The sequence below is a fragment of the Papio anubis genome, chromosome 1 (assembly GCF_008728515.1).
Source record: "Papio anubis isolate 15944 chromosome 1, Panubis1.0, whole genome shotgun sequence".
Taxonomy (NCBI): Eukaryota; Metazoa; Chordata; class Mammalia; order Primates; family Cercopithecidae; genus Papio; species Papio anubis.
The window spans coordinates 35,912,914-35,931,122 of NC_044976.1; the positions used below are offsets into that span (position 1 = coordinate 35,912,914).

Genomic DNA, 18,209 nt, shown 5'->3' on the forward strand with positions numbered 1-18,209 from the left:
AGGGCGGGGAAACAAGCCTGGACCACAACTCCCAAGAGCACCCGCGACGGCGGCGCCCGCGCTGACGCACTCCGGCTATAGGGAGCGCATTGGGCGGGAGACCCCGGGCAGGTAGGAACTTGCTTGTGATTGGATACTGTAGGACGGCGGTTTCTCATTCGTCAGCCTGCGGCTGTGGAGTTTGAATTGGGTGGCGGTTGACGGTAGAGCCGCTCTCTATAGCGAGGTTTTACTCAGTCCTTGTCGCGAGACCGGAGGTACGTGCCTGGCGACTTATTCGGGTGGTTCCCATCCGCCTTCCTGGTCCCTACCTGGTTCCTTGCCTCCCTGCCCCATCTCCGCCGCTCCCCGCAGCATCCGCCGAGCGCCATGGCTCCTAGGAAGGGCAGTAGTCGGGTGGCCAAGATCAACTCCTTACGGAGGCGGAAGCTCGCCTCCTTTCTGAAAGACTTCGACCGTGAAGGTAAGGGGCCAGGCCGTCGCGGCCTCCTGGGGCGGTCGCGGGATGCTGGCGGGTGGGGACACGAGCTGCACACATTCACCCGCCCCGTGACCCGTGTCCTGTCGGCTCTGCCCTCCCGCAGTGGAAATACGAATCAAGCAAATTGAGTCAGACAGGCAGAACCTCCTCAAGGAGGTGGATAACCTCTACAACATCGAGATCCTGCGGCTCCCCAAGGCGCTGCGCCAGATGAACTGGCTTGACTACTTCGGTAAGAGCTGGAGAGCTTCCCTGGGCGGAGGCCGGGAGCCCCGTGGGGTTAGGTAACACCCTTCAGAAAGGACTCGCTCAGATGTCACCTTTTAATGAGATCTGACATGACCACTTATGGAAAATTGCAGACCCTTTCACTCTCTGTCTCACTTCCCTAAGTCATGTGTCTCCATCCTTTTCTCTAAAGGCCTAGGTAGCAAATATTTTAGGCTACTTGAGCCGGTGGGAGGGGTCTCTGTCGGACAACTTAGCTCTGCTGTTACAGGTCCAAAACAGCTATAGTGAATGGGCATGGATGGGCTGTATTCCAATAAAATTTTAGTTATGGATACACTGAAATGTGAATTTCACATAATTTTCACACATCAGGAATTTTATTTTATTTTTTTGGAACAGAGTCTCACTCTGTCACCCAGGCTGGAGTGCAGTGCAGTGGTGCGATCTTGGCTCACTGCAACCTCCACCTTCTGGATTCAAGTGATTCTCCTGCCTCAGCCTCCGGAGTAGCTGGGATTACGGTCTCCTGCCGCTATGCCCTGCTGATTTTTGTATTTTCAGTAGAGACGAGGCTTCACCATGTTGGCCAGGCTGGTCTCGCACTACTGACCTCAAGTGATCTGCATGCCTCAGCCTCCCAAAGTGCTGGGATTACAGGAGTCAGCCACTGTGCCCAGCCAGAAAATATTTTTAAAAATATGTATATTTTACCCAACCCATTTAAAAATGAATGAATAAATGACATGGTTAGTTAACCAGAGCTCAGATGAAAGAATAACCCAAAGCAGCTCCTTATGCAGCTTATGGAAATTGCTAACTTAAAAATGGGCACATCAGGCTGGGCGCAGTGGTTCATGCCTGTAATCCCAGCACTTTGGGAGGCTGAGGCGGGCAGATCACCTGAGGTCAGGATTTTGAGACCAGCCTGATCAACATGGAGAAACCCTGTCTCGGCCGGGCGTGGTGGCTCAAGCCTGTAATCCCAGCACTGTGGGAGGCCGAGACGGGCGGATCAGGAGGTCAGAAGATCGAGACCATCCTGGCTAACACGGTGAAACCCCGTCTCTACTAAAAAAAAATACAAAAAACTAGCCGGGCGTGGTGGCGGGTGCCTGTAGTCCCAGCTACTCGGGAGGCTGAGGCAGGAGAATGGCATAAACCCAGGAGGCGGAGCTTGCAGTGAGCTGAGATCCGGCCACTGCACTCCATCCTGGGCGACAGAGAGAGACTCCATCTCACAAAAAAAAAAAAAAGAAAGAAACCCTGTCTCTACTAAAAATAAAAAAAGTTAGCCGGGTGTGGTGGCTCATGCTTCTAATCCCAGCTATTCAGGAGGCTGAGGCAGGAGAATCGCTTGAACCTGGGAGGTGGAGGTTGCGGTGAGCCAAGAGCCCGCCATTGCACTCCAGCCTGGGCAACAAGAATGAAACTCCATCTCAAAAAAAAAGGCACATCAGTTTTCCTGGCCAGAGAAAAATCCCAGCCTGCTTCCCCACTCCCTTATTAAATGTCCAGAGAAATGCAGGAGGCTGTACTTTTCTGCTGGGTTGCCTTTTTCTGTTTTCCTTATTATTAATTATCCAGCATGAAGTCTCCTTGCTGGATAGAAATGCATGTTCTGTTCACATATTAGACGTTGAATGATCCTTTTGACTTGTCCTTTTATTTATTAATATTAAGCCATTCATTTGCTCATTTCTACAAATACTGAGCATGTGTGAGTCACAGTGCTAGGTGCTAAAGATGCACCGGGGAATAAAACAGACATTGTCTCTGCCTTCAGAAACATACAGGTTAGTAGAAAAGAGCTATTAGAAAAATCCACATACAATTATGTAATTAAAAGTATAGGTACTACAAAGGAGATAGAATAGAGTAGTGGTCAGTGAGCATATTGTGATTTCTATGCCGGATGAGCATTGTACCAAGTGTTTTACATATATTAACTAATTTTTCTTCATAACTAATAATATCCCTATTTTTCTAAATGAAAAGATTAAGGCACAGAGAAATTGGATACTTCGCTCAAGGCCTCATAAGCTAGTTAGTGGAATAGTCTGTTTGAACCCAGGTATTCTGGTTTCATAGCCTGAGATCTTAACTGTTTTACAAGATACTATGAGGGTTTCTAGCAGGAGGATCTAACCTAACTTTTTATTCTACATGTAAATCTCACAAAGACCTTTTCATTCAACACACGTTTACTGTACTTCCATTGACTGCTAAATTTTTGCCAGAAGCAAAGGATATCATCTCTGGAATTCAGTCCAAGGCAAGGATGGACTGTTTGAAAAGCTCTGAGTAGTTACTAGGTACGATGAGGGTGAGCAACTTACTCCACACTTTGCAGCAACCTGCTGAGATAGAAAAATAAGCAGGCTAGGCACAGTGGCTCACACCTGTAATCCCAGCACTTTGGGAGGCCAAGGCAGGTGGATTGCTTGAGCCCAGGAATTTGAGACCAGCCTGGGCAACATAGCAAGACCCTATCTTTAAACTTTAAAAAGATAATTAAAATAAAAATACATTTTTTTTTAAAGAAAAATAAGCAGAGGGCAGGGCATGGGGTAGGGGTTCATGCCTGTAATCCTAGCACTTTGGGAGGCCAAGGCAGGAGTATCACTTGAGCCCAGGAGTTCAAGACCAGCCCGGGCAACATAGCAGGAGACCACATCTCTATTTGAAAAAAAAAAAAAAAAAAACCTGGACAACTTGGCAAAACCCTATCTCTACAAAAAATACAAAAATTAGCCAAATGTGGTGGCGCATGCCTGTAGTCCCAGCTACTTGGGAGGCTGAGGGTGGAGGATCAGCTGAGCCCAGGAGACAGCCAAGGTGGCGCCACTCCACTCCAGCTTGGGTGACAAAGCAAGACTCTGTCTCAAAAATAAATAAAATTTAAAATATATTTTTTAAAAAGATAAGCAGAATTTTGGGGGTGATGTTTGAGCTAAGTTTTGAAGGATGAGTTAGAAATTTATCGAGTACGGAGGAGAATTTCAGGCAGAGGAAATACAGAGTACCATAGCAACAAGTCCTGAGAGTTAGTGGCACATTTGGGATACAACTTGGAGAAAGAATAGATTAGATGGTGAAGGTCCTTGAATGTTAGACTAAGAGCTGTACCAGTTTTAGAAAGATAAATGGTACCATTAGGCAAGATGATTTATTGTTAAAATCTAATAGTAACTATAACATTCTTTTTAAAGCCCTTGGAGGAAACAAACAGGCCCTGGAAGAGGCGGCAACAGTAAGTGACCTGTCCTATTTTCCAGTCAGTGGTTACTCAAGTCTAGTCCAGTCCCCAGATCCAACTAATAGGTGCTTACTGTGGAAGAGGTTTCATAAAGGGACATTATCTGTTTGTGTAAACTGAAAAATTAGAGTTGGGCAGACACTGTGTACATGAGACCCAGATAGTTCTGAGTCCTACAGAGAGTAGCAGTTCTATTTTTGACCAATTTCTTGCAGTCCTTTGTCCTGAACTCTACAGCGGAAGTAGAAAGCCTCAAGCCCAAGTTCCTTTAAGCGCCTGGGTCATTGCACTATGCACTGACCTGCTAGATGATGAGGCTGTTTCATCATGTTGTACTGTAGAAGCAGTGCTCTTGCTTGGGATGCTCAGTACTCCCCAGCCCCTCTCATCTCCTTCCTCCCAGCATCAGTGCCAGGATTGAAGGCAGTAAGATGGGGATGCAAAATAGAGCATTTAAAGCTGCACTGTCCAGTAAGTAGCCACCAGGCATATGTACCTATTTCAGTTAATCACAATTAATAAAATTAAGGAATTCATTTCCTCAGACATACTAGCCACATTTTACATGTTTGGTAGCTACATGTGACTAGTAGCTACTGCATCAGAGAGCACAGAAATATAACATTGCTACTCTTGCAGAAAGTTTTACGAGACAACGTTGGGAACTAGTCCATACATGGGCTTCGCAGAGTCCCTAGGCACTCTAAAATCATATACAAACAATGTGTGTGTGCACGCATTTGTGTATCTTTCTGTCAGTTTATTGTAGCCTTGATCAGATTTACAAAGTAAACCCCAAAATTGACATCTTTTGTTGAGTTGATCAGAATCATTTGGAATCTCAGGGTCTGAAGGAGTCTGATCACCAAGGGTACAATAGCAGCTCTCCACCAGCTTCATTCAGAAGGTAAAGGTAATGAGGAGCCAATTATCAATTTGGAAAAAATTGGAGCTTTTGGGGATGAATACTATAGGAGAGAGGTAGGGATTATTCACCCCCCTACACACACTGAGCTCTAATGTTTTAAAAGTTAGTTACTTCTGAGATGAATTATGCTTACTAGCTAATGCAGTTCCCTCTTTTTAAATTAGACATACAGAACTGCAAATGAGAACTTCTAATGTCAGATGAGAAAGCCATTGTTACCACACCAAGTTGAGAGAATTCTAGCCTTGACTAATACGATTTAAAACTCAAGAAAGGAGTGATAGAAAATCTATAAAAGCTCTTAGCTGGGAAGTGTATTGGGGCTCCCAAGACCACCTCCACGTTTGGTGATTCGCTATGAGGATTCACGGGGCTCAGCATACAGTACACCCATGGCGATGATTTATTGCAGTGAAAGGATACAAAGCATAAATCAACGAAGGGGAAAAGTGCTTCCCCTTTGTCAAAGTCCAGAGGAAACCAGGCTTCTAGGAGTCCACTCCCTATGGAGTCACACAGAACATGCTTAATTCAACATATATGAAATGCTGTCTACCAGAAAAGCTGATTAGAGAGTCAATGCCCAGAGTTTTACCTGGGGGCTGCTCACATAGGCATCCTCTGCCTAGCACGTGTCAAAATCCTAGACTTTCAGAGGGAAGTAGGTGTTCAGCATGAGCCATATTGTTTGCATGAAGTTTAGGCACAATGAGGCATTCTTGTTAAGGAAAGGTGGGAACCTTTCTGAAATCCAAGTTCCCAGATGCCAACCAAGGCCAAGCTTGCAAATAGGCCTTTCTATGTGTATCAGTCTCAGGCCTGCTCTGTTAACTCTCCTGCACAGTAGATGACCAGTGGCCTGCCACTACTGATGACTCCAAAACATGCCAGTTGTTTCTAGAGATGGCAGAAGGTTGGCAGGAATGCCCCTACTTTCTGTTCTATCAAGTCTGGCAAACATCAGTAATTTATTACAGCACTATTTCTTGCTAAGCCTAAGACAGCCTCAGAATCCTTCTCTGAGTACATCAAGCAGTCCCTACCAGAAATGAAAGCTGTGCCATTCCAATATATATATATATATAAATTCTGATATTTACACGTGTTCTATAAGGAAAGGACTGAATCTTGACTGCTCTTTGTAGTGTCCATACTTACTACCATATGAAAGAAAACCTAATTTGAATGGTGACTGGAAGCCTTTTTGAAGGACCCAGGATCATCTTAGAAAACCTTACTGAGACCCTGTAGATTTATCAAAAAAATGGTAAGCCTGACACCCCACCAAGTGTTGTAGAGGATGTACATCATTAGGAACTTGGATTGTTTGCAGATGGGCTGTAGACAAGGGTAATCACTTTGGGAAACAATTTGGCGTAATGCGAAGGCTGACTATTTATGTAACCTATAATCCCTGTCATGCCCTCTCCAAAGGATAGAGCCAAGGGGAAACTTGGACATGTACCTCAGACACATTTAAGACAGTTCAAGGTAGCAGTGTTTATAATAGGAAACTATTGATGGAAGATGGACAAATCCATTGTGGTATAATCACACAGTGGGATATGATATAGCAATGAAAACAAATTAACTACAACCACAAAGAGTGGTGAAAACAGCCAAGACTAAACAAAATGCTTAAGTACACACTTGTGAAAAAGCACATCTATGTGTACACACATATACACACATTTGCACGTATCTGTGAGCACATGCACATATACCTTTCGATTAGACAAGTGGAATGATATGGTTACCTCTGGGGAATGACAGGGTTAGGAGACTCATCACCTTTGGGAGAAAGATAAGAAAATGGAACAAGGAATGAATAAAGAGCCAGAAGCAAGTTATTGGCAATGTTTTAGGTCTTGGGTTGTGTGGTGGGTTTATGGGAGTCTGCTGTATTGTATATTGTATCACTAACATTTAACAGTCTTATTTATCAAATAAGAATTTTTTAAAAAAATTTTATCCTGAAATATTGTTCCTCGTATTTTGGTGGAATAAGCCTGGTGCTTTCTGGCTATGTCACAGGCTGACCTGGATATCACTGAAATAAACAAACTAACAGCAGAAGCTATTCAGACACCCCTGAAATCTGCCAAAAGTGAGTACCTGTCAAAACTCCTTGTTGAACAGAAAGAACCGAGGCTCAGGTTGCTTGGTTGGCTGGTCAGGCAGGGCCTTGTTGGTAGAGCCTCTTCCCTTTAAAGTCTGGTTCTTAATCTTGTAAATCCAAACATTTGTTTTTGGATGGTGTATTTAGTTAATTTTTTTTCCCCCGAACAGCAACTCAAACCAGAAATTTAGTTAATTGTGTGCAGGACTGCTACTAAGCAAACTCAAGAGCCGCGTGTGAGCTAAAGTGAAAGGGAAAAAGCTGTGCTGGAAACCAAACATTGTGGCCTGCTTACTTTCCCCTGGGTTAAACAAATGGCAAGATTTAGAGCGGAGTTAAAAGACAGGTAACACCAACTGAGACGCTCCCTGGTGTAATCAGCAAAGTTGAAAGAGAGTTGAAAAAGGAATGACTTTCTCTGCATTTAATTCAAAGTTACTCAATTCAGACCAGCTGTGGTGGCTCACACCTGTAATTCCAGCACTTTGGGAGGCCAAGCCATGAGGATTACTTGAGTCCAGGAGTTCAAGACCAGCCTGGGCAATGTCTCTAAAAAAAAAAAGAAAGAAAGAAAGGAAAGGAAAGGAAAAAAAAAAGTTACTCAATTCCATGATCTCTCTGCATAAAATCATCTTACATACATGTCCTGCACTCTGAGAAACACTGTCTTATAGGAAAAGTTGTATGGGAAACCAGGTTGTGACTAGTGAGCAAGGAATCGGATCAGGATGAATTGTGACATGGATTTAATGTCACTGTCATTAAGCTATGACAGTTTGATGCATCCAACTCTTATAACAACATCCTGAGCCATGGCCAGGATTTCGGGGCTATACACCAGGGCACCTCTACATTGGGCAGGGCAAACTCAATTATTCAGAATGCTGGGCTGTCCCTACAAAGCATCATATGGGGTTTCTTAACACTCTGATTAGTTTCCTTTGTCTAAACTCTCTTTCTTAAAAAGTCTTCTTTATTTTTAGTCCATTTCTTCATTGCAGCTTCAGATTGCATACGTTTTATTCCTATAAGAAATGTGAATGCACAAAACTTTATTCTCATCAGAAATACCACCCTGTTGAAACTGTTTCTTACAGCACGAAAGGTAATACAAGTAGATGAAATAATAGTGGAAGAGGAAGAAGAAGAAGAAAATGAACATAAGAATCTTCAAACTTCAAGAGTAAGTGGACACTGAGGTCGGAGGCTGGGGGTTATCACAAGGAAATACAAATGCATAAAATACACTGTTGTACACCAGAGCTCACAGTTCAGTAGAGATGATCCTACTTTACATGGCAATGACAAAAGTGATAATTGACTGGTGTGCAAAGTGTGTGGAACACAGAAGAGGAAGCTAGCAAGTCTCCCCTACCCCACTAGGACATAGGCAGGCCTTTCAAGGTGAGTGAGAGTCTACTACTAGCTGGAGAAGAAAGGAAAGAGGAACAGTATTCAGGATAAATGGGGGAGGGGGAAAACTGGAGATGAAGAAACCAGTTGGAAGCCTATGAATTCTTGAACTGATATGCTGATACTATAAAATGAAGGGAAGGTTTTGAGATAGGTTTTAGAAAGAAGTGGCATGGTTGGTGGAGAAAAGGAGGAATCAGAGACAACTGCATGGTTTCTAGCTAAGGCAACTGCCATCCAGTGAAGTGTGGGATCCAGGCAGCAGAGGTGCTGGACTGGGGGTAAGGGGAGCACATGTCAATTGCATGACATGTTGACTCTTCATTACTTTTCCAGGACATCTAGGCTAGACAGAAATTTCAGCCTGGAGCTCAGGGAGAAGAGGGAGATCGAGAGATTCACTGCCTCCCAGATCTTAAGGTGTTTGTCCCAGTGTGGGAGTGGAGATGGTTGTGCCGGGAGAGCAGGAAGGGAGGGAGTCTGAGAGTGGATACTAGAGGGATAGTAGAGAGAGGAGCTCCTAAGCAGACTGCCAAGGAAGCTAGAGAAGCAGGAAAGACGGATCCATCACGGAGGACAAGGGAGGAGAGAATATATGGAAGATAAGGAGTGATTCTTACCAGGGACCTCCCAGGCCCCAGGAAGGGAGCACTGCAGGGTTTGCCTTTGATTGGGTACCTGGGATGCCCTGAGTGACCTTCACAGCAGCCCTTTATGTGAAGTAGTGGGGTACAAGCCAGGCTGCAATCAATTCAAAAGAGATTTACCTTTAATCTTGGCCAAAATCCTCTATTTTGAAAACCGAGCCAGTAGAAGTCCTTATTCAATTAGTTATGTTCTGAACTTTTTAAGTCATTGAATTCTGAGATACACCTTATTATATTTAGTGTTAACTATCCAAAGCTTGTTCTTAACCTTTTATTTAAAAAAAAAAAAAAAACCTCCTTACTCTCCTTACCTTTCCTCTTTGCTGGGTGTTTTGTAACCTTAGTCTCGTTTGATTGTGACTGCAGGTCAAAAGGTGTCCTCCATCCAAGAAGAGAACTCAGTCCATACAAGGAAAAGGCAAAAGGAAAAGGTAGTGGATTTTCTAAAGTTGTGGTGTTTTGGGTTTTATTGGAGAGCCATATATATCATGGCAGAAAGTGAGGGGCAGTGAAAAAGCTCTGGTGGCTAGTGTTTGAATGCAGCTTAAAATCACTGAATCCTTGAGTGTCCGAGCTGGAGGGGTCTCTAGAAATGGCCTAAACCAAAACCATCTCCAGTACTTTAATGTACATTCTCTATCCTTCCCCACTTTTTTTTTTTTTTTTTTTTGAGATGGAGTTTCACTCTCGTTGGCCAGGCTTGAGTGCAATGGCACAATCTTGGCTCACTGCAACCTCTGCCTTGAGGGTTCAAATGATTCTCCTGCCTCAGCCTCCCGAGTAGCTGGGATAATAGGCATGCGCCACCACACCCGCCTAATTTTGTATTTTTAGTAGAAACGGGATTTCTCCATGTTGGTCAGGCTGGTCTCAAACTCCCGACCTCAGGTGATCCGCCCACCTCGGCCCCCACTTTTTTTTTTAAGTATAGCAAGAACTGCCTGTTATGTTTCAGTTCTTAATAGCCCATGTGTAGAGCTACCCCATAGTTTGTCATAGAGTGACTGTCACTTACTTATAATTGGTTTCTTGAAATGTTTTGTCCAGTCCTGCAAAGTGAAGAACCTCTATGGGCTTGAATTGATTATGCTGGACTCTACCATAAGCCATGCGGGGGAAGGTAAAGCAGCTTAGGAGAGTAGTCACCGGGATGCATGTCTGTGGAGGAACGAACGCATTTCTCTTGAGCAGTGCAGCAGCTGCATGGCACGAGGACAGAATTCCAGCTGGGGGAGCCTTCACATGAAGAGGCTGTCTCCTTGATTAAAAAGTCAGATTCTGAGGCCAGGCGCGGTGGCTCACGCCTGTAATCCCAGCACTTCGGGAGGCCAAGGTGGGTGAATCACTTGACGTCAGGAGTTTGAGACCCACCTGGCCAACATGGTGAAACCCTCTCTCTACTAAAAATACAAAAATTAGCTGGGGCCAGGTGTGGTGGCTCAAGCCTGTAATCCCAGCACTTTGGGAGGCCGAGACTGGCAGATCATGAGGTCAGGAGATCGAGACCATCCTGGCTAACATGGTGAAACCCCGTCTGTACCAAAAAATACAAAAAACTAGCCGGGCAAGGTGGCGGGCGCCTGTAGTCCCAGCTACTCGGGAGGCTGAGGCAGGAGAATGGCATAAACCCGGGAGGCAAAGCTTGCAGTGAGCTGAGATCCAGCCATTGCACTCCAGCCTGGGCGACAGAGTGAGACTCCGTCTCAAAAAAAAAAAAAAAAAATTAGCTGGGTGTGGTGGTGCATGCCTATAGTCCCAGCTACTCGGGAGGCTGAGGCAGGAGAATCGCTTGAACCCGGGAGGCAGAGGTTGCAGTGAGCCAAGATTGCACCATTGCACTCCAGCATGGGCAACAGCAAGATTCCATTTCAAAAAAAAAAAGTCAGATTCTGGAGGCAGGCTGCTTCGGTTCAAAGTTTTGGCTCCATCCTAATTGGATATGTGATCTTGGGCAAGTTTTTAAAACTCGATGCACCTGAGTTTCTGCATCTGTGTATGAGGATGGCAGCAGTGCTGGCCTCCCATGTTGTTAGAAGGGTCATGTAAGTCGATGTGCACGAGGCGCCCAGAGCAGTATCTCACAGTCAGTTCTCCACGTGTCACTCCTGTGCTGCTGCCTTCATGGAACTTGAGAGCTGGCATACCTGATGGCCGTTTCTTACCTGTAGGTCAAGCCGTGCTAACACTGTTACCCCAGCCGTGGGCCGATTGGAGATGTCCATGGTCAAACCAACTCCAGGCCTGACACCCAGGTTTGACTCAAGGTGAGTATTAAGGGGAACACTTGGAGTTGATGGGATTCCAACATTGAGCACTACCCAGAGAAGGAGTGTCTAAGAAAATACTCCTAGGCCAGGCACAACAGCTCATGTTGTAATCCCAGCACTTTGAGAGGTCAAGGCGGGCAGATCACTTGAGGTCAGGAGTTCAAGACCAGCCTGGCCAAGATGACGAAACCCCACGTCTACTAAAAATATGAAAATTAGTCGGGCATGGTGGTGTACACCTGTAATCCCAGCTACTTGGGAAGCTGAAACAGGAGAATTGCTTGAATCCAGGATGTGGAGGTTGCAGTGAGCTAAGATCACACCACTGCACTCCAGCATGGGCAAAACAGAGTAAGACTCTTGTCTTAAGAAAATAAAAGAAAATAGTCCCAAGTCCTTGGCCTGGGGTGCCTTGTCAGAGGACAGTGTCCAGCTGGGTTTCCTGGTGTATGCTGCTCCCTTAAGTGTAGTTTTACCCATCTTCAGTGGCAAAATGATTCTTTAATGGGAGGGAGGTGAATATTCTGCCTGGGATGACTAGGAGACCTCTAGGTGACGTTTTTGCCTTTTCTGATTCAAATCAGAACGTTTTTATTTTATTTTAAAAATATATATTTATTTTGAGGCAGGGTCTCACTCTAATGCCCAGGCTAGAGAGCTGTGGCACAATCACGGCTCACTGCAAACTTGACTTCCCAGGCTCAGGTGATTCTCCCACCTTAGCCTCCCAAGCATGCCACTGTGCCCGGCTAAGTTTTTTTTTTTTTTGTAGAGATGGGGTTTTGCCAGGTTGCCCAGGCTGGTCTCGAACTCCTGGGCTCGAGCGATCCGCCCACCTCGGCCTCCCAATGTGCTGGGATTACAAGCACGAGCCATCACACTGGGCCTCAAATCAGTTTTTTAAAGATAAATAGGCACTCTTCCGCACTCTTGGTAGAAGTAAAACTTGATACTGCTTTTTTGGAGGCTGGCATAAGCAAGGATATTGTTGCAGCATAAGTTAATACCTTCCAAAGAACCTGGTAGACTAAATAGGAGATGCTGTATAGCTATTAAAAAAGACTGGATCTGTGTGTGCTGATAGGGAAAGAGCGCCATGATCACAGAGCATCTCCGAGCAGGTTGCTGAACATTGTGCTGTGTGATCCCATTTGGTTTTATATACATAGAAAGTTTCTGGAAGGACAGATAAGGAACTCAGAGTGGTTATCCCTGGGGAGGAGAGCAAGAAGTAGTTATCTCTAGTATGGGGGAAGTGTGGAAGATTTATTTTCTACTTTTAATTGCCACTTTTTCTTTTTTTTTTTTGAGACGGAGTCTCGCTCTGTCACCCAGGCTGGAGTGCAGTGGTGCGATCTCGGCTTACTGCAACCTCCACCTCTCAGGTTCAAGTGATTCTCCTGCCTCAGCCTCCTGAGTAGCTGAGATTACAGACTCATGCCACCACACCCGGCTACGTTTTGTATTTTTAGTAGAGACAGGATTTTGCCATGTTGGCCAGGCTGGTCTCGAACTCCTGACCTCAGGTGATCCACCTGCCTCGGCCTCCCAAAGTGCTGGGATTACAGGTGTGAGCCACTGCACTCAGCCAATTCTCACTTTTCTTTACAGTTTGTTTTTTCACATGAGTATGTAACAAAAGGCATTTAGGGAAAACTAGGTAGCAGTATCTTAACTGTCTTGAGAAATTAGTATAATGATGTAATCTCTAAATCATCCTCCTTTGCCTCTGAAAAATTCCTCTTGATGGAAGCAGCCACGCCTGGAAACAATTAACCAGCTTATTTCTGGCTTTGTGGATGCATGGACGACTGGCACCCATATGGAGCTTTGGACCTAAACTTTATGTGGATAAGAGTTGACTGTTTGCAAGATGTATGTTCAATAATTACAACCTTCTTTCTCCAGCTGTGTTTAGTCATTACTGCTTTAAAACATTTTTTTTTTCTAAATTTAGAACGTGCTTTCTTAGGAATGTGTGACTTGAAAACTGCAGCTTGAGACCAGAGTGAGGTTAAAATGACCTATAGAGTCTGGTGTCATCCAATTGCCAAGCTATCTTCACAGAGATTTTCCCATTCTAGGGTCTTCAAGACCCCTGGCCTGCGTACTCCAGCAGCAGGAGAGCGGATTTACAACATCTCAGGGAATGGCAGCCCTCTTGCTGACAGCAAAGAGATCTTCCTCACTGTGCCAGTGGGCGGCGGAGAGGTGAAGTATTTCCAAGGGAAGCCAGGCCACAGTGTGCCGCTTAGTCAAGCGTTTCTTTTCCCTGGGCCCTCACCCACACTTCACCCTCAGAGTCCTTTCAGGGCGTGGGTCCTGATCTCCACACTTCTGCAGGACTCAGAACCCAGTTTTCTCTCCCAGGTTAGAGGCCCAGACTGCAAAGATCGTTGCTCAGCTCTGGGTTCTATCTGTTTTTCTGGGGTTTTTTTTGTTTTTGTTTTATTTTATTTTGTTTTTGTTTTTGTTTTTTTGAGATGGAGTCTCACTCTGTCACCAGACCAGAGTGCAGTGGTGTAATCTCGGCTCACTGCAACCTCCACCTTCTGGGTTCAAGTGATTCTCCTGCCTCAGCCTCCCAAGTAGCTGTTACTACAGGCACACGCCACCATGCCCAGCTAATTTTTGTATTTTTGGTAGAGATGGAGTTTCACCACGTTGGACAGGATGGTCTCGATCGCTTGACCTCGTGATCCGCCCTCCTTGGCCTCCCAAAGTGCTGGGATTACAGGCATGAGCCACCGAGCCCGGCCTTTTTTTTTTTTCTTTTTTTTTTTTTTGAGACAGAGTCTCCCTCTGTCACCCAGCCTGGAGTGCAGTGACACGATTTCGGCTCACTGCAACCTCTGCCTCCCAGGTTCAAGTGATTCTCCTGCCTCAGCCTCCTGAGTAGCTGGGATTACAGGCACACGCCACCACACCCGGCTAATTTTTGTATTTTTAGTAGAGATGGTGTCACCATATTGGTCAAGCTGGTCTCGAACTCCTGACCTCAGGTGATCCACCTGCCTCAGCCTCCCAAAGTACTGGGATTACAGGTACGAGCCACCACGCCAGCCTCCATCTGTTCATCAACTAACATTTGCCCACCCGATTGTCACAGGCCCAAGAAGTAGACACGGGGCCTGCCCTTGAGAAGCAGCTCAGTGGTCAAGATGGGTTTGCAATCATGGTATCTGTGATATGTGCAATAATAGACATGTTAAAGGGCGGGGCAGAGGAGGGCACCACCGAGGTATGTGCTTAGTCTAGAACCGGGAGCATGAGCTGTGCCTTCAGCTTTGTATAACTTTAAGGGATTCTGAAACAGGCTAAGCTTAGTGTCTCTGGCTTCATGGAGTGAGCTGCTGACCTCAGCCCTTGTGAGGGGAGGACGGTTTGTTTCAGACATACTCTGCAGGGCATTTCTTAGATAATGTGCATGCCTTTTGTGCCCAGGTAATCCAGCCTCCTCCCCAGTGATAGCGCTGATGAAGTCATTGTCTCCTTAGGGCTCATATACTTCCTGCCTGTCTTGCCACTTCTCCATCCCAGCCATTCCCCACCACTAAGTGCAGGATATCAGGGGGATCCTTTGGGGCACACTGCTGGATGGGAGTTCCTGCCCTAAGGGCCATGGCCAGTTTAACCCACTCCCATCTCTATACAGAGCCTGCGATTACTGGCCAGTGACTTGCAGAGGCACAATATTGCCCAGCTGGATCCAGAGGCCTTGGGAAACATTAAGAAGCTCTCCGTAAGTCTCATATTCGTCTCCACACATAGGATGCCTCCAGTAGCTTTCTTGGGCTACCTTTGTTTAGGATTGTCTTTTGGGCCTGGGCTAATACTTTCTACTTAAATTTGTGTTGTCTTTCTTCACCCAAGAGAGTTTGACACTTACCCTACTTAGATAACAGCAATTCTGTTCCTCAACTGATGTTGACTTTTGTTCAATCCCAGGGTGCCTGCCACAGAAGTTCCACTGCAAAATCAAAATTCTGCCTCATTCAGGCAATTAGTGCTAGGGTTATGTTAGGTCACTATTGGCCACCAGGAACTGAAACCTAGAATAGCTCAAGAATGAGGGTCGGAGCTTGTTATCAGGAATCTTACAGAATCGAAGAGCGAGCTGAATGGCCAAGCCTCTGGAGCGGTGGGGCCATCAGCTGAGGCCTGTGTGCTCATTCATTTCTCTCACACATCGTCATTCCTCCCTCTCAGCAGATAACCTTCTCCACAGGCTCCAGGTTCTGTGCTTACTTAACATTGTTTTGCATGTGGCTTTGAGTAACCACACCTCCAACCCTAACTTTATTGCTCCATTTCTCAACTGTTCAATTTCTTGTCTTGGTTTAAATTCTCAAGAGGGCCAGGCACAGTGGCACACACCTATAATTCCTGCAGTTCAGGAGGCTCAGGTGAGAGAAATTGTTTGAGCCCATGAGTTCAAGGCTGCAGTGACCCATGATCGTGCTGCTGCACTCCAGCCTGGGTGACAGAGAAAGACCTCAGCTCTAAAAGTAAAGTAAATTATCAAGAGAAAGAATTTAATTGGCTCAGCCAGGGATGAACCTCCTTGGTCGTCAGCCATCATCTTGGGTGGTGGATGGAGCACTTAGTGTAAACATGGCAACCTTACCCTCACCCTTCTGTGGGGTCTGAAGGGTACATCCAAGGAAGGAGACAAGGTGGGGCTGGTTTCCCAAACCTGTCTTTCTGAACATAGGCCCAGTGCTGAGATCCCACACACACCTAGCCACCCAAATCTTGTGACTGTCATCCTCTAGCTAGACCTATTGCAATGTTCTTCTCAAATAATCTCCTATGATACCTTTACTATCTCACTTGAGTTGTTATTTTACTCCCTTGTTCAGATGAGAAACAGGTTCAAAAAGGTGAATTCATGTGTGATACGGATAGAGAATGGAGGAGCTGAGGCTCAGTCAGACCTGTGCTCAGGCTGACTGTGGGAGGCCAAGGGGCAAGCCTGCCAAGTAACATCTTCTACAATGACCTCTCTCCTTTTCTTTCTAGAACCGTCTCGCCCAAATCTGCAGCAGCATACGGACCCACAAATGAGACGCCAAAGTTGACAGGATGGACTTTTAATGGGCACTTCTGGGACCCTGAAGAGACTTCTTCCCTTCAGGCTTATTGTTTGAGTGTGAAGTTCCAGAGCAAGGAGCCGTGTTCCTCTAGGGGACTTCAGGAATTCAGACATGCTGTTCCCACACCAGTTAGGTAGAGCTGTCTGTTCACCCTCCCATCCCAGCTGACCCCAGTCACTGCTTGCTGGGGCCATGCCGTAGAAGCTTCCCATCAGTCTCCTAGCTGAACCCTCCCTGCCCTCTGAGCTGCTGCCTTCTGCCTCCTGCAACTCGACATCCTCTTCACCCTGCCCTGCCTGCAGTTGAGGGGGCGCAGAAGAACCCTGTGTTTTCAGGAAGACTGTGTCCACCACCCCTACCCAGAGAACCTCTGCATCTGGTATTTCTGCTCTCTGTGCTTGAGACTGGGAGGTTTAGGCTGGGCCATGAGAGGGTAGGTCCCGAAGGTAGGGGAACTGTACAGATCAGCAGAGTAGGATAGTTGGCAGCAGGGACCTCGGTAGGGAACATGCCCATCTCCCCTCTGGCACTCATCACATCTCCCCTACCAGCCCTCCTCCTCCTCCTGCGGGAGGTGCTAAATGGGACTTTGGGATCTTTCACCTGCTGTGCCCAGTAGTTCTGAAGCCTGCTTGTGGAACAGTGTTTTATGTTTATCCCTGTTTACTGAAGACCAAATACTGGTTTGGAGGCAACTTCCATGTCTTGCTCTTCTACCTCCCTAGTTAGTGGAAATTTGGATAAGGGAATTGTAGGGCTTAGATTCTGGGGGTTTTATGTCACTGGCCACAGAATAACTGTCTCTAAGCTATCCATGGTCCAGTGGTCGCTGCCAAGTCAGTAGACTTCAGAGAGCACTTCTCTCCTGTGGTGCTTATGGGGACAGGGGGCAGGTGTGACTTGCTTGGTGGCCTCATTCCATGTGTGCCTGTGCCTGGGGCATGGACTTTGTTAAACAGCCAGCAGTGAGGTCCTCATTCTCCAGCCAGCCTCTCTGCCCTGGAGAATGATGAGCTGTGTTCTAAGAATTTGAGAACTAGAGTCCTCACCCCCAGGCTTGAGGGCACACGACTTTCTCATGTAGGGCTCTTTGTGGTATCTGTTGTTTTGCAACACGACCATTTTAGTAAAACAGTCCTATTCAAGTTGTATTCTTTTAAGTTCTTTTATTCTCCTTTCCCTGAGATTTTTGTATATATTGTTCTGAGTAATGGTGTCTTTGAGCTGATTGTTGTAATCAGAGCTGGTACCTACTTTCAATAAATTCTGGTTTTGTGTTTTCTTTTGTAATCACTATTCATCCTGCCTGTCCTCGCCAAGCTGTGCTCCGTGGACTAGGGAGGCAGCAATCGGTGTGGGGGTCTTTGCACATCTGCTTTTCTCAGAAGATATGAAAACCTTTGCTTCGGACAGAATCATTCTGGTATCTGAAAAAGGGGCTTACTACCATATCCAGAGCATCAGTACCTTCAACCCCCATCAGAGCACCCCCAGCACCTTCATTCCATGAGCTAGAAATTTGTATCTGGGAGGACAACGCCTAGGGTCTCTATAATTTGTAGTGGACTTTTGTTGACCAGGAACAAAACGGGGCAAGAGTAATTGGGTGATCATGAGTCTTACTTCCCAAAGTTTCTGAGGCCCTGGCAGATCTGCCTTCCCAGAACTCTCTAGGCTGAAAATGATCAACCTAGAGCTAATGATGCAAGAGAAGACAACCTGGGGGCATACTTAGCCAGGTCATTGGGCATTAACAATTTATAGACTAGGA

General features: G+C 46.0%; 1 protein-coding gene across 1 annotated transcript; it reads left to right on the forward strand.

Annotated features, from left to right (window-relative positions):
- Positions 1 to 91: 91 nt before the first annotated feature.
- CDCA8 (cell division cycle associated 8) lies at positions 92 to 17,728 on the forward strand. The gene is made up of 10 exons (XM_031667074.1): positions 92 to 463; positions 585 to 713; positions 3,922 to 3,962; positions 6,931 to 7,003; positions 8,113 to 8,198; positions 9,442 to 9,506; positions 11,244 to 11,339; positions 13,427 to 13,553; positions 14,998 to 15,084; positions 16,365 to 17,728. The coding sequence occupies exons 1-10, from the start codon at positions 370 to 372 to the stop codon at positions 16,407 to 16,409; spliced, it is 843 nt and encodes a 280-aa protein (XP_031522934.1). The 5' UTR covers positions 92 to 369; the 3' UTR covers positions 16,410 to 17,728.
- The last annotated feature ends 481 nt before the right edge of the window (positions 17,729 to 18,209 follow it).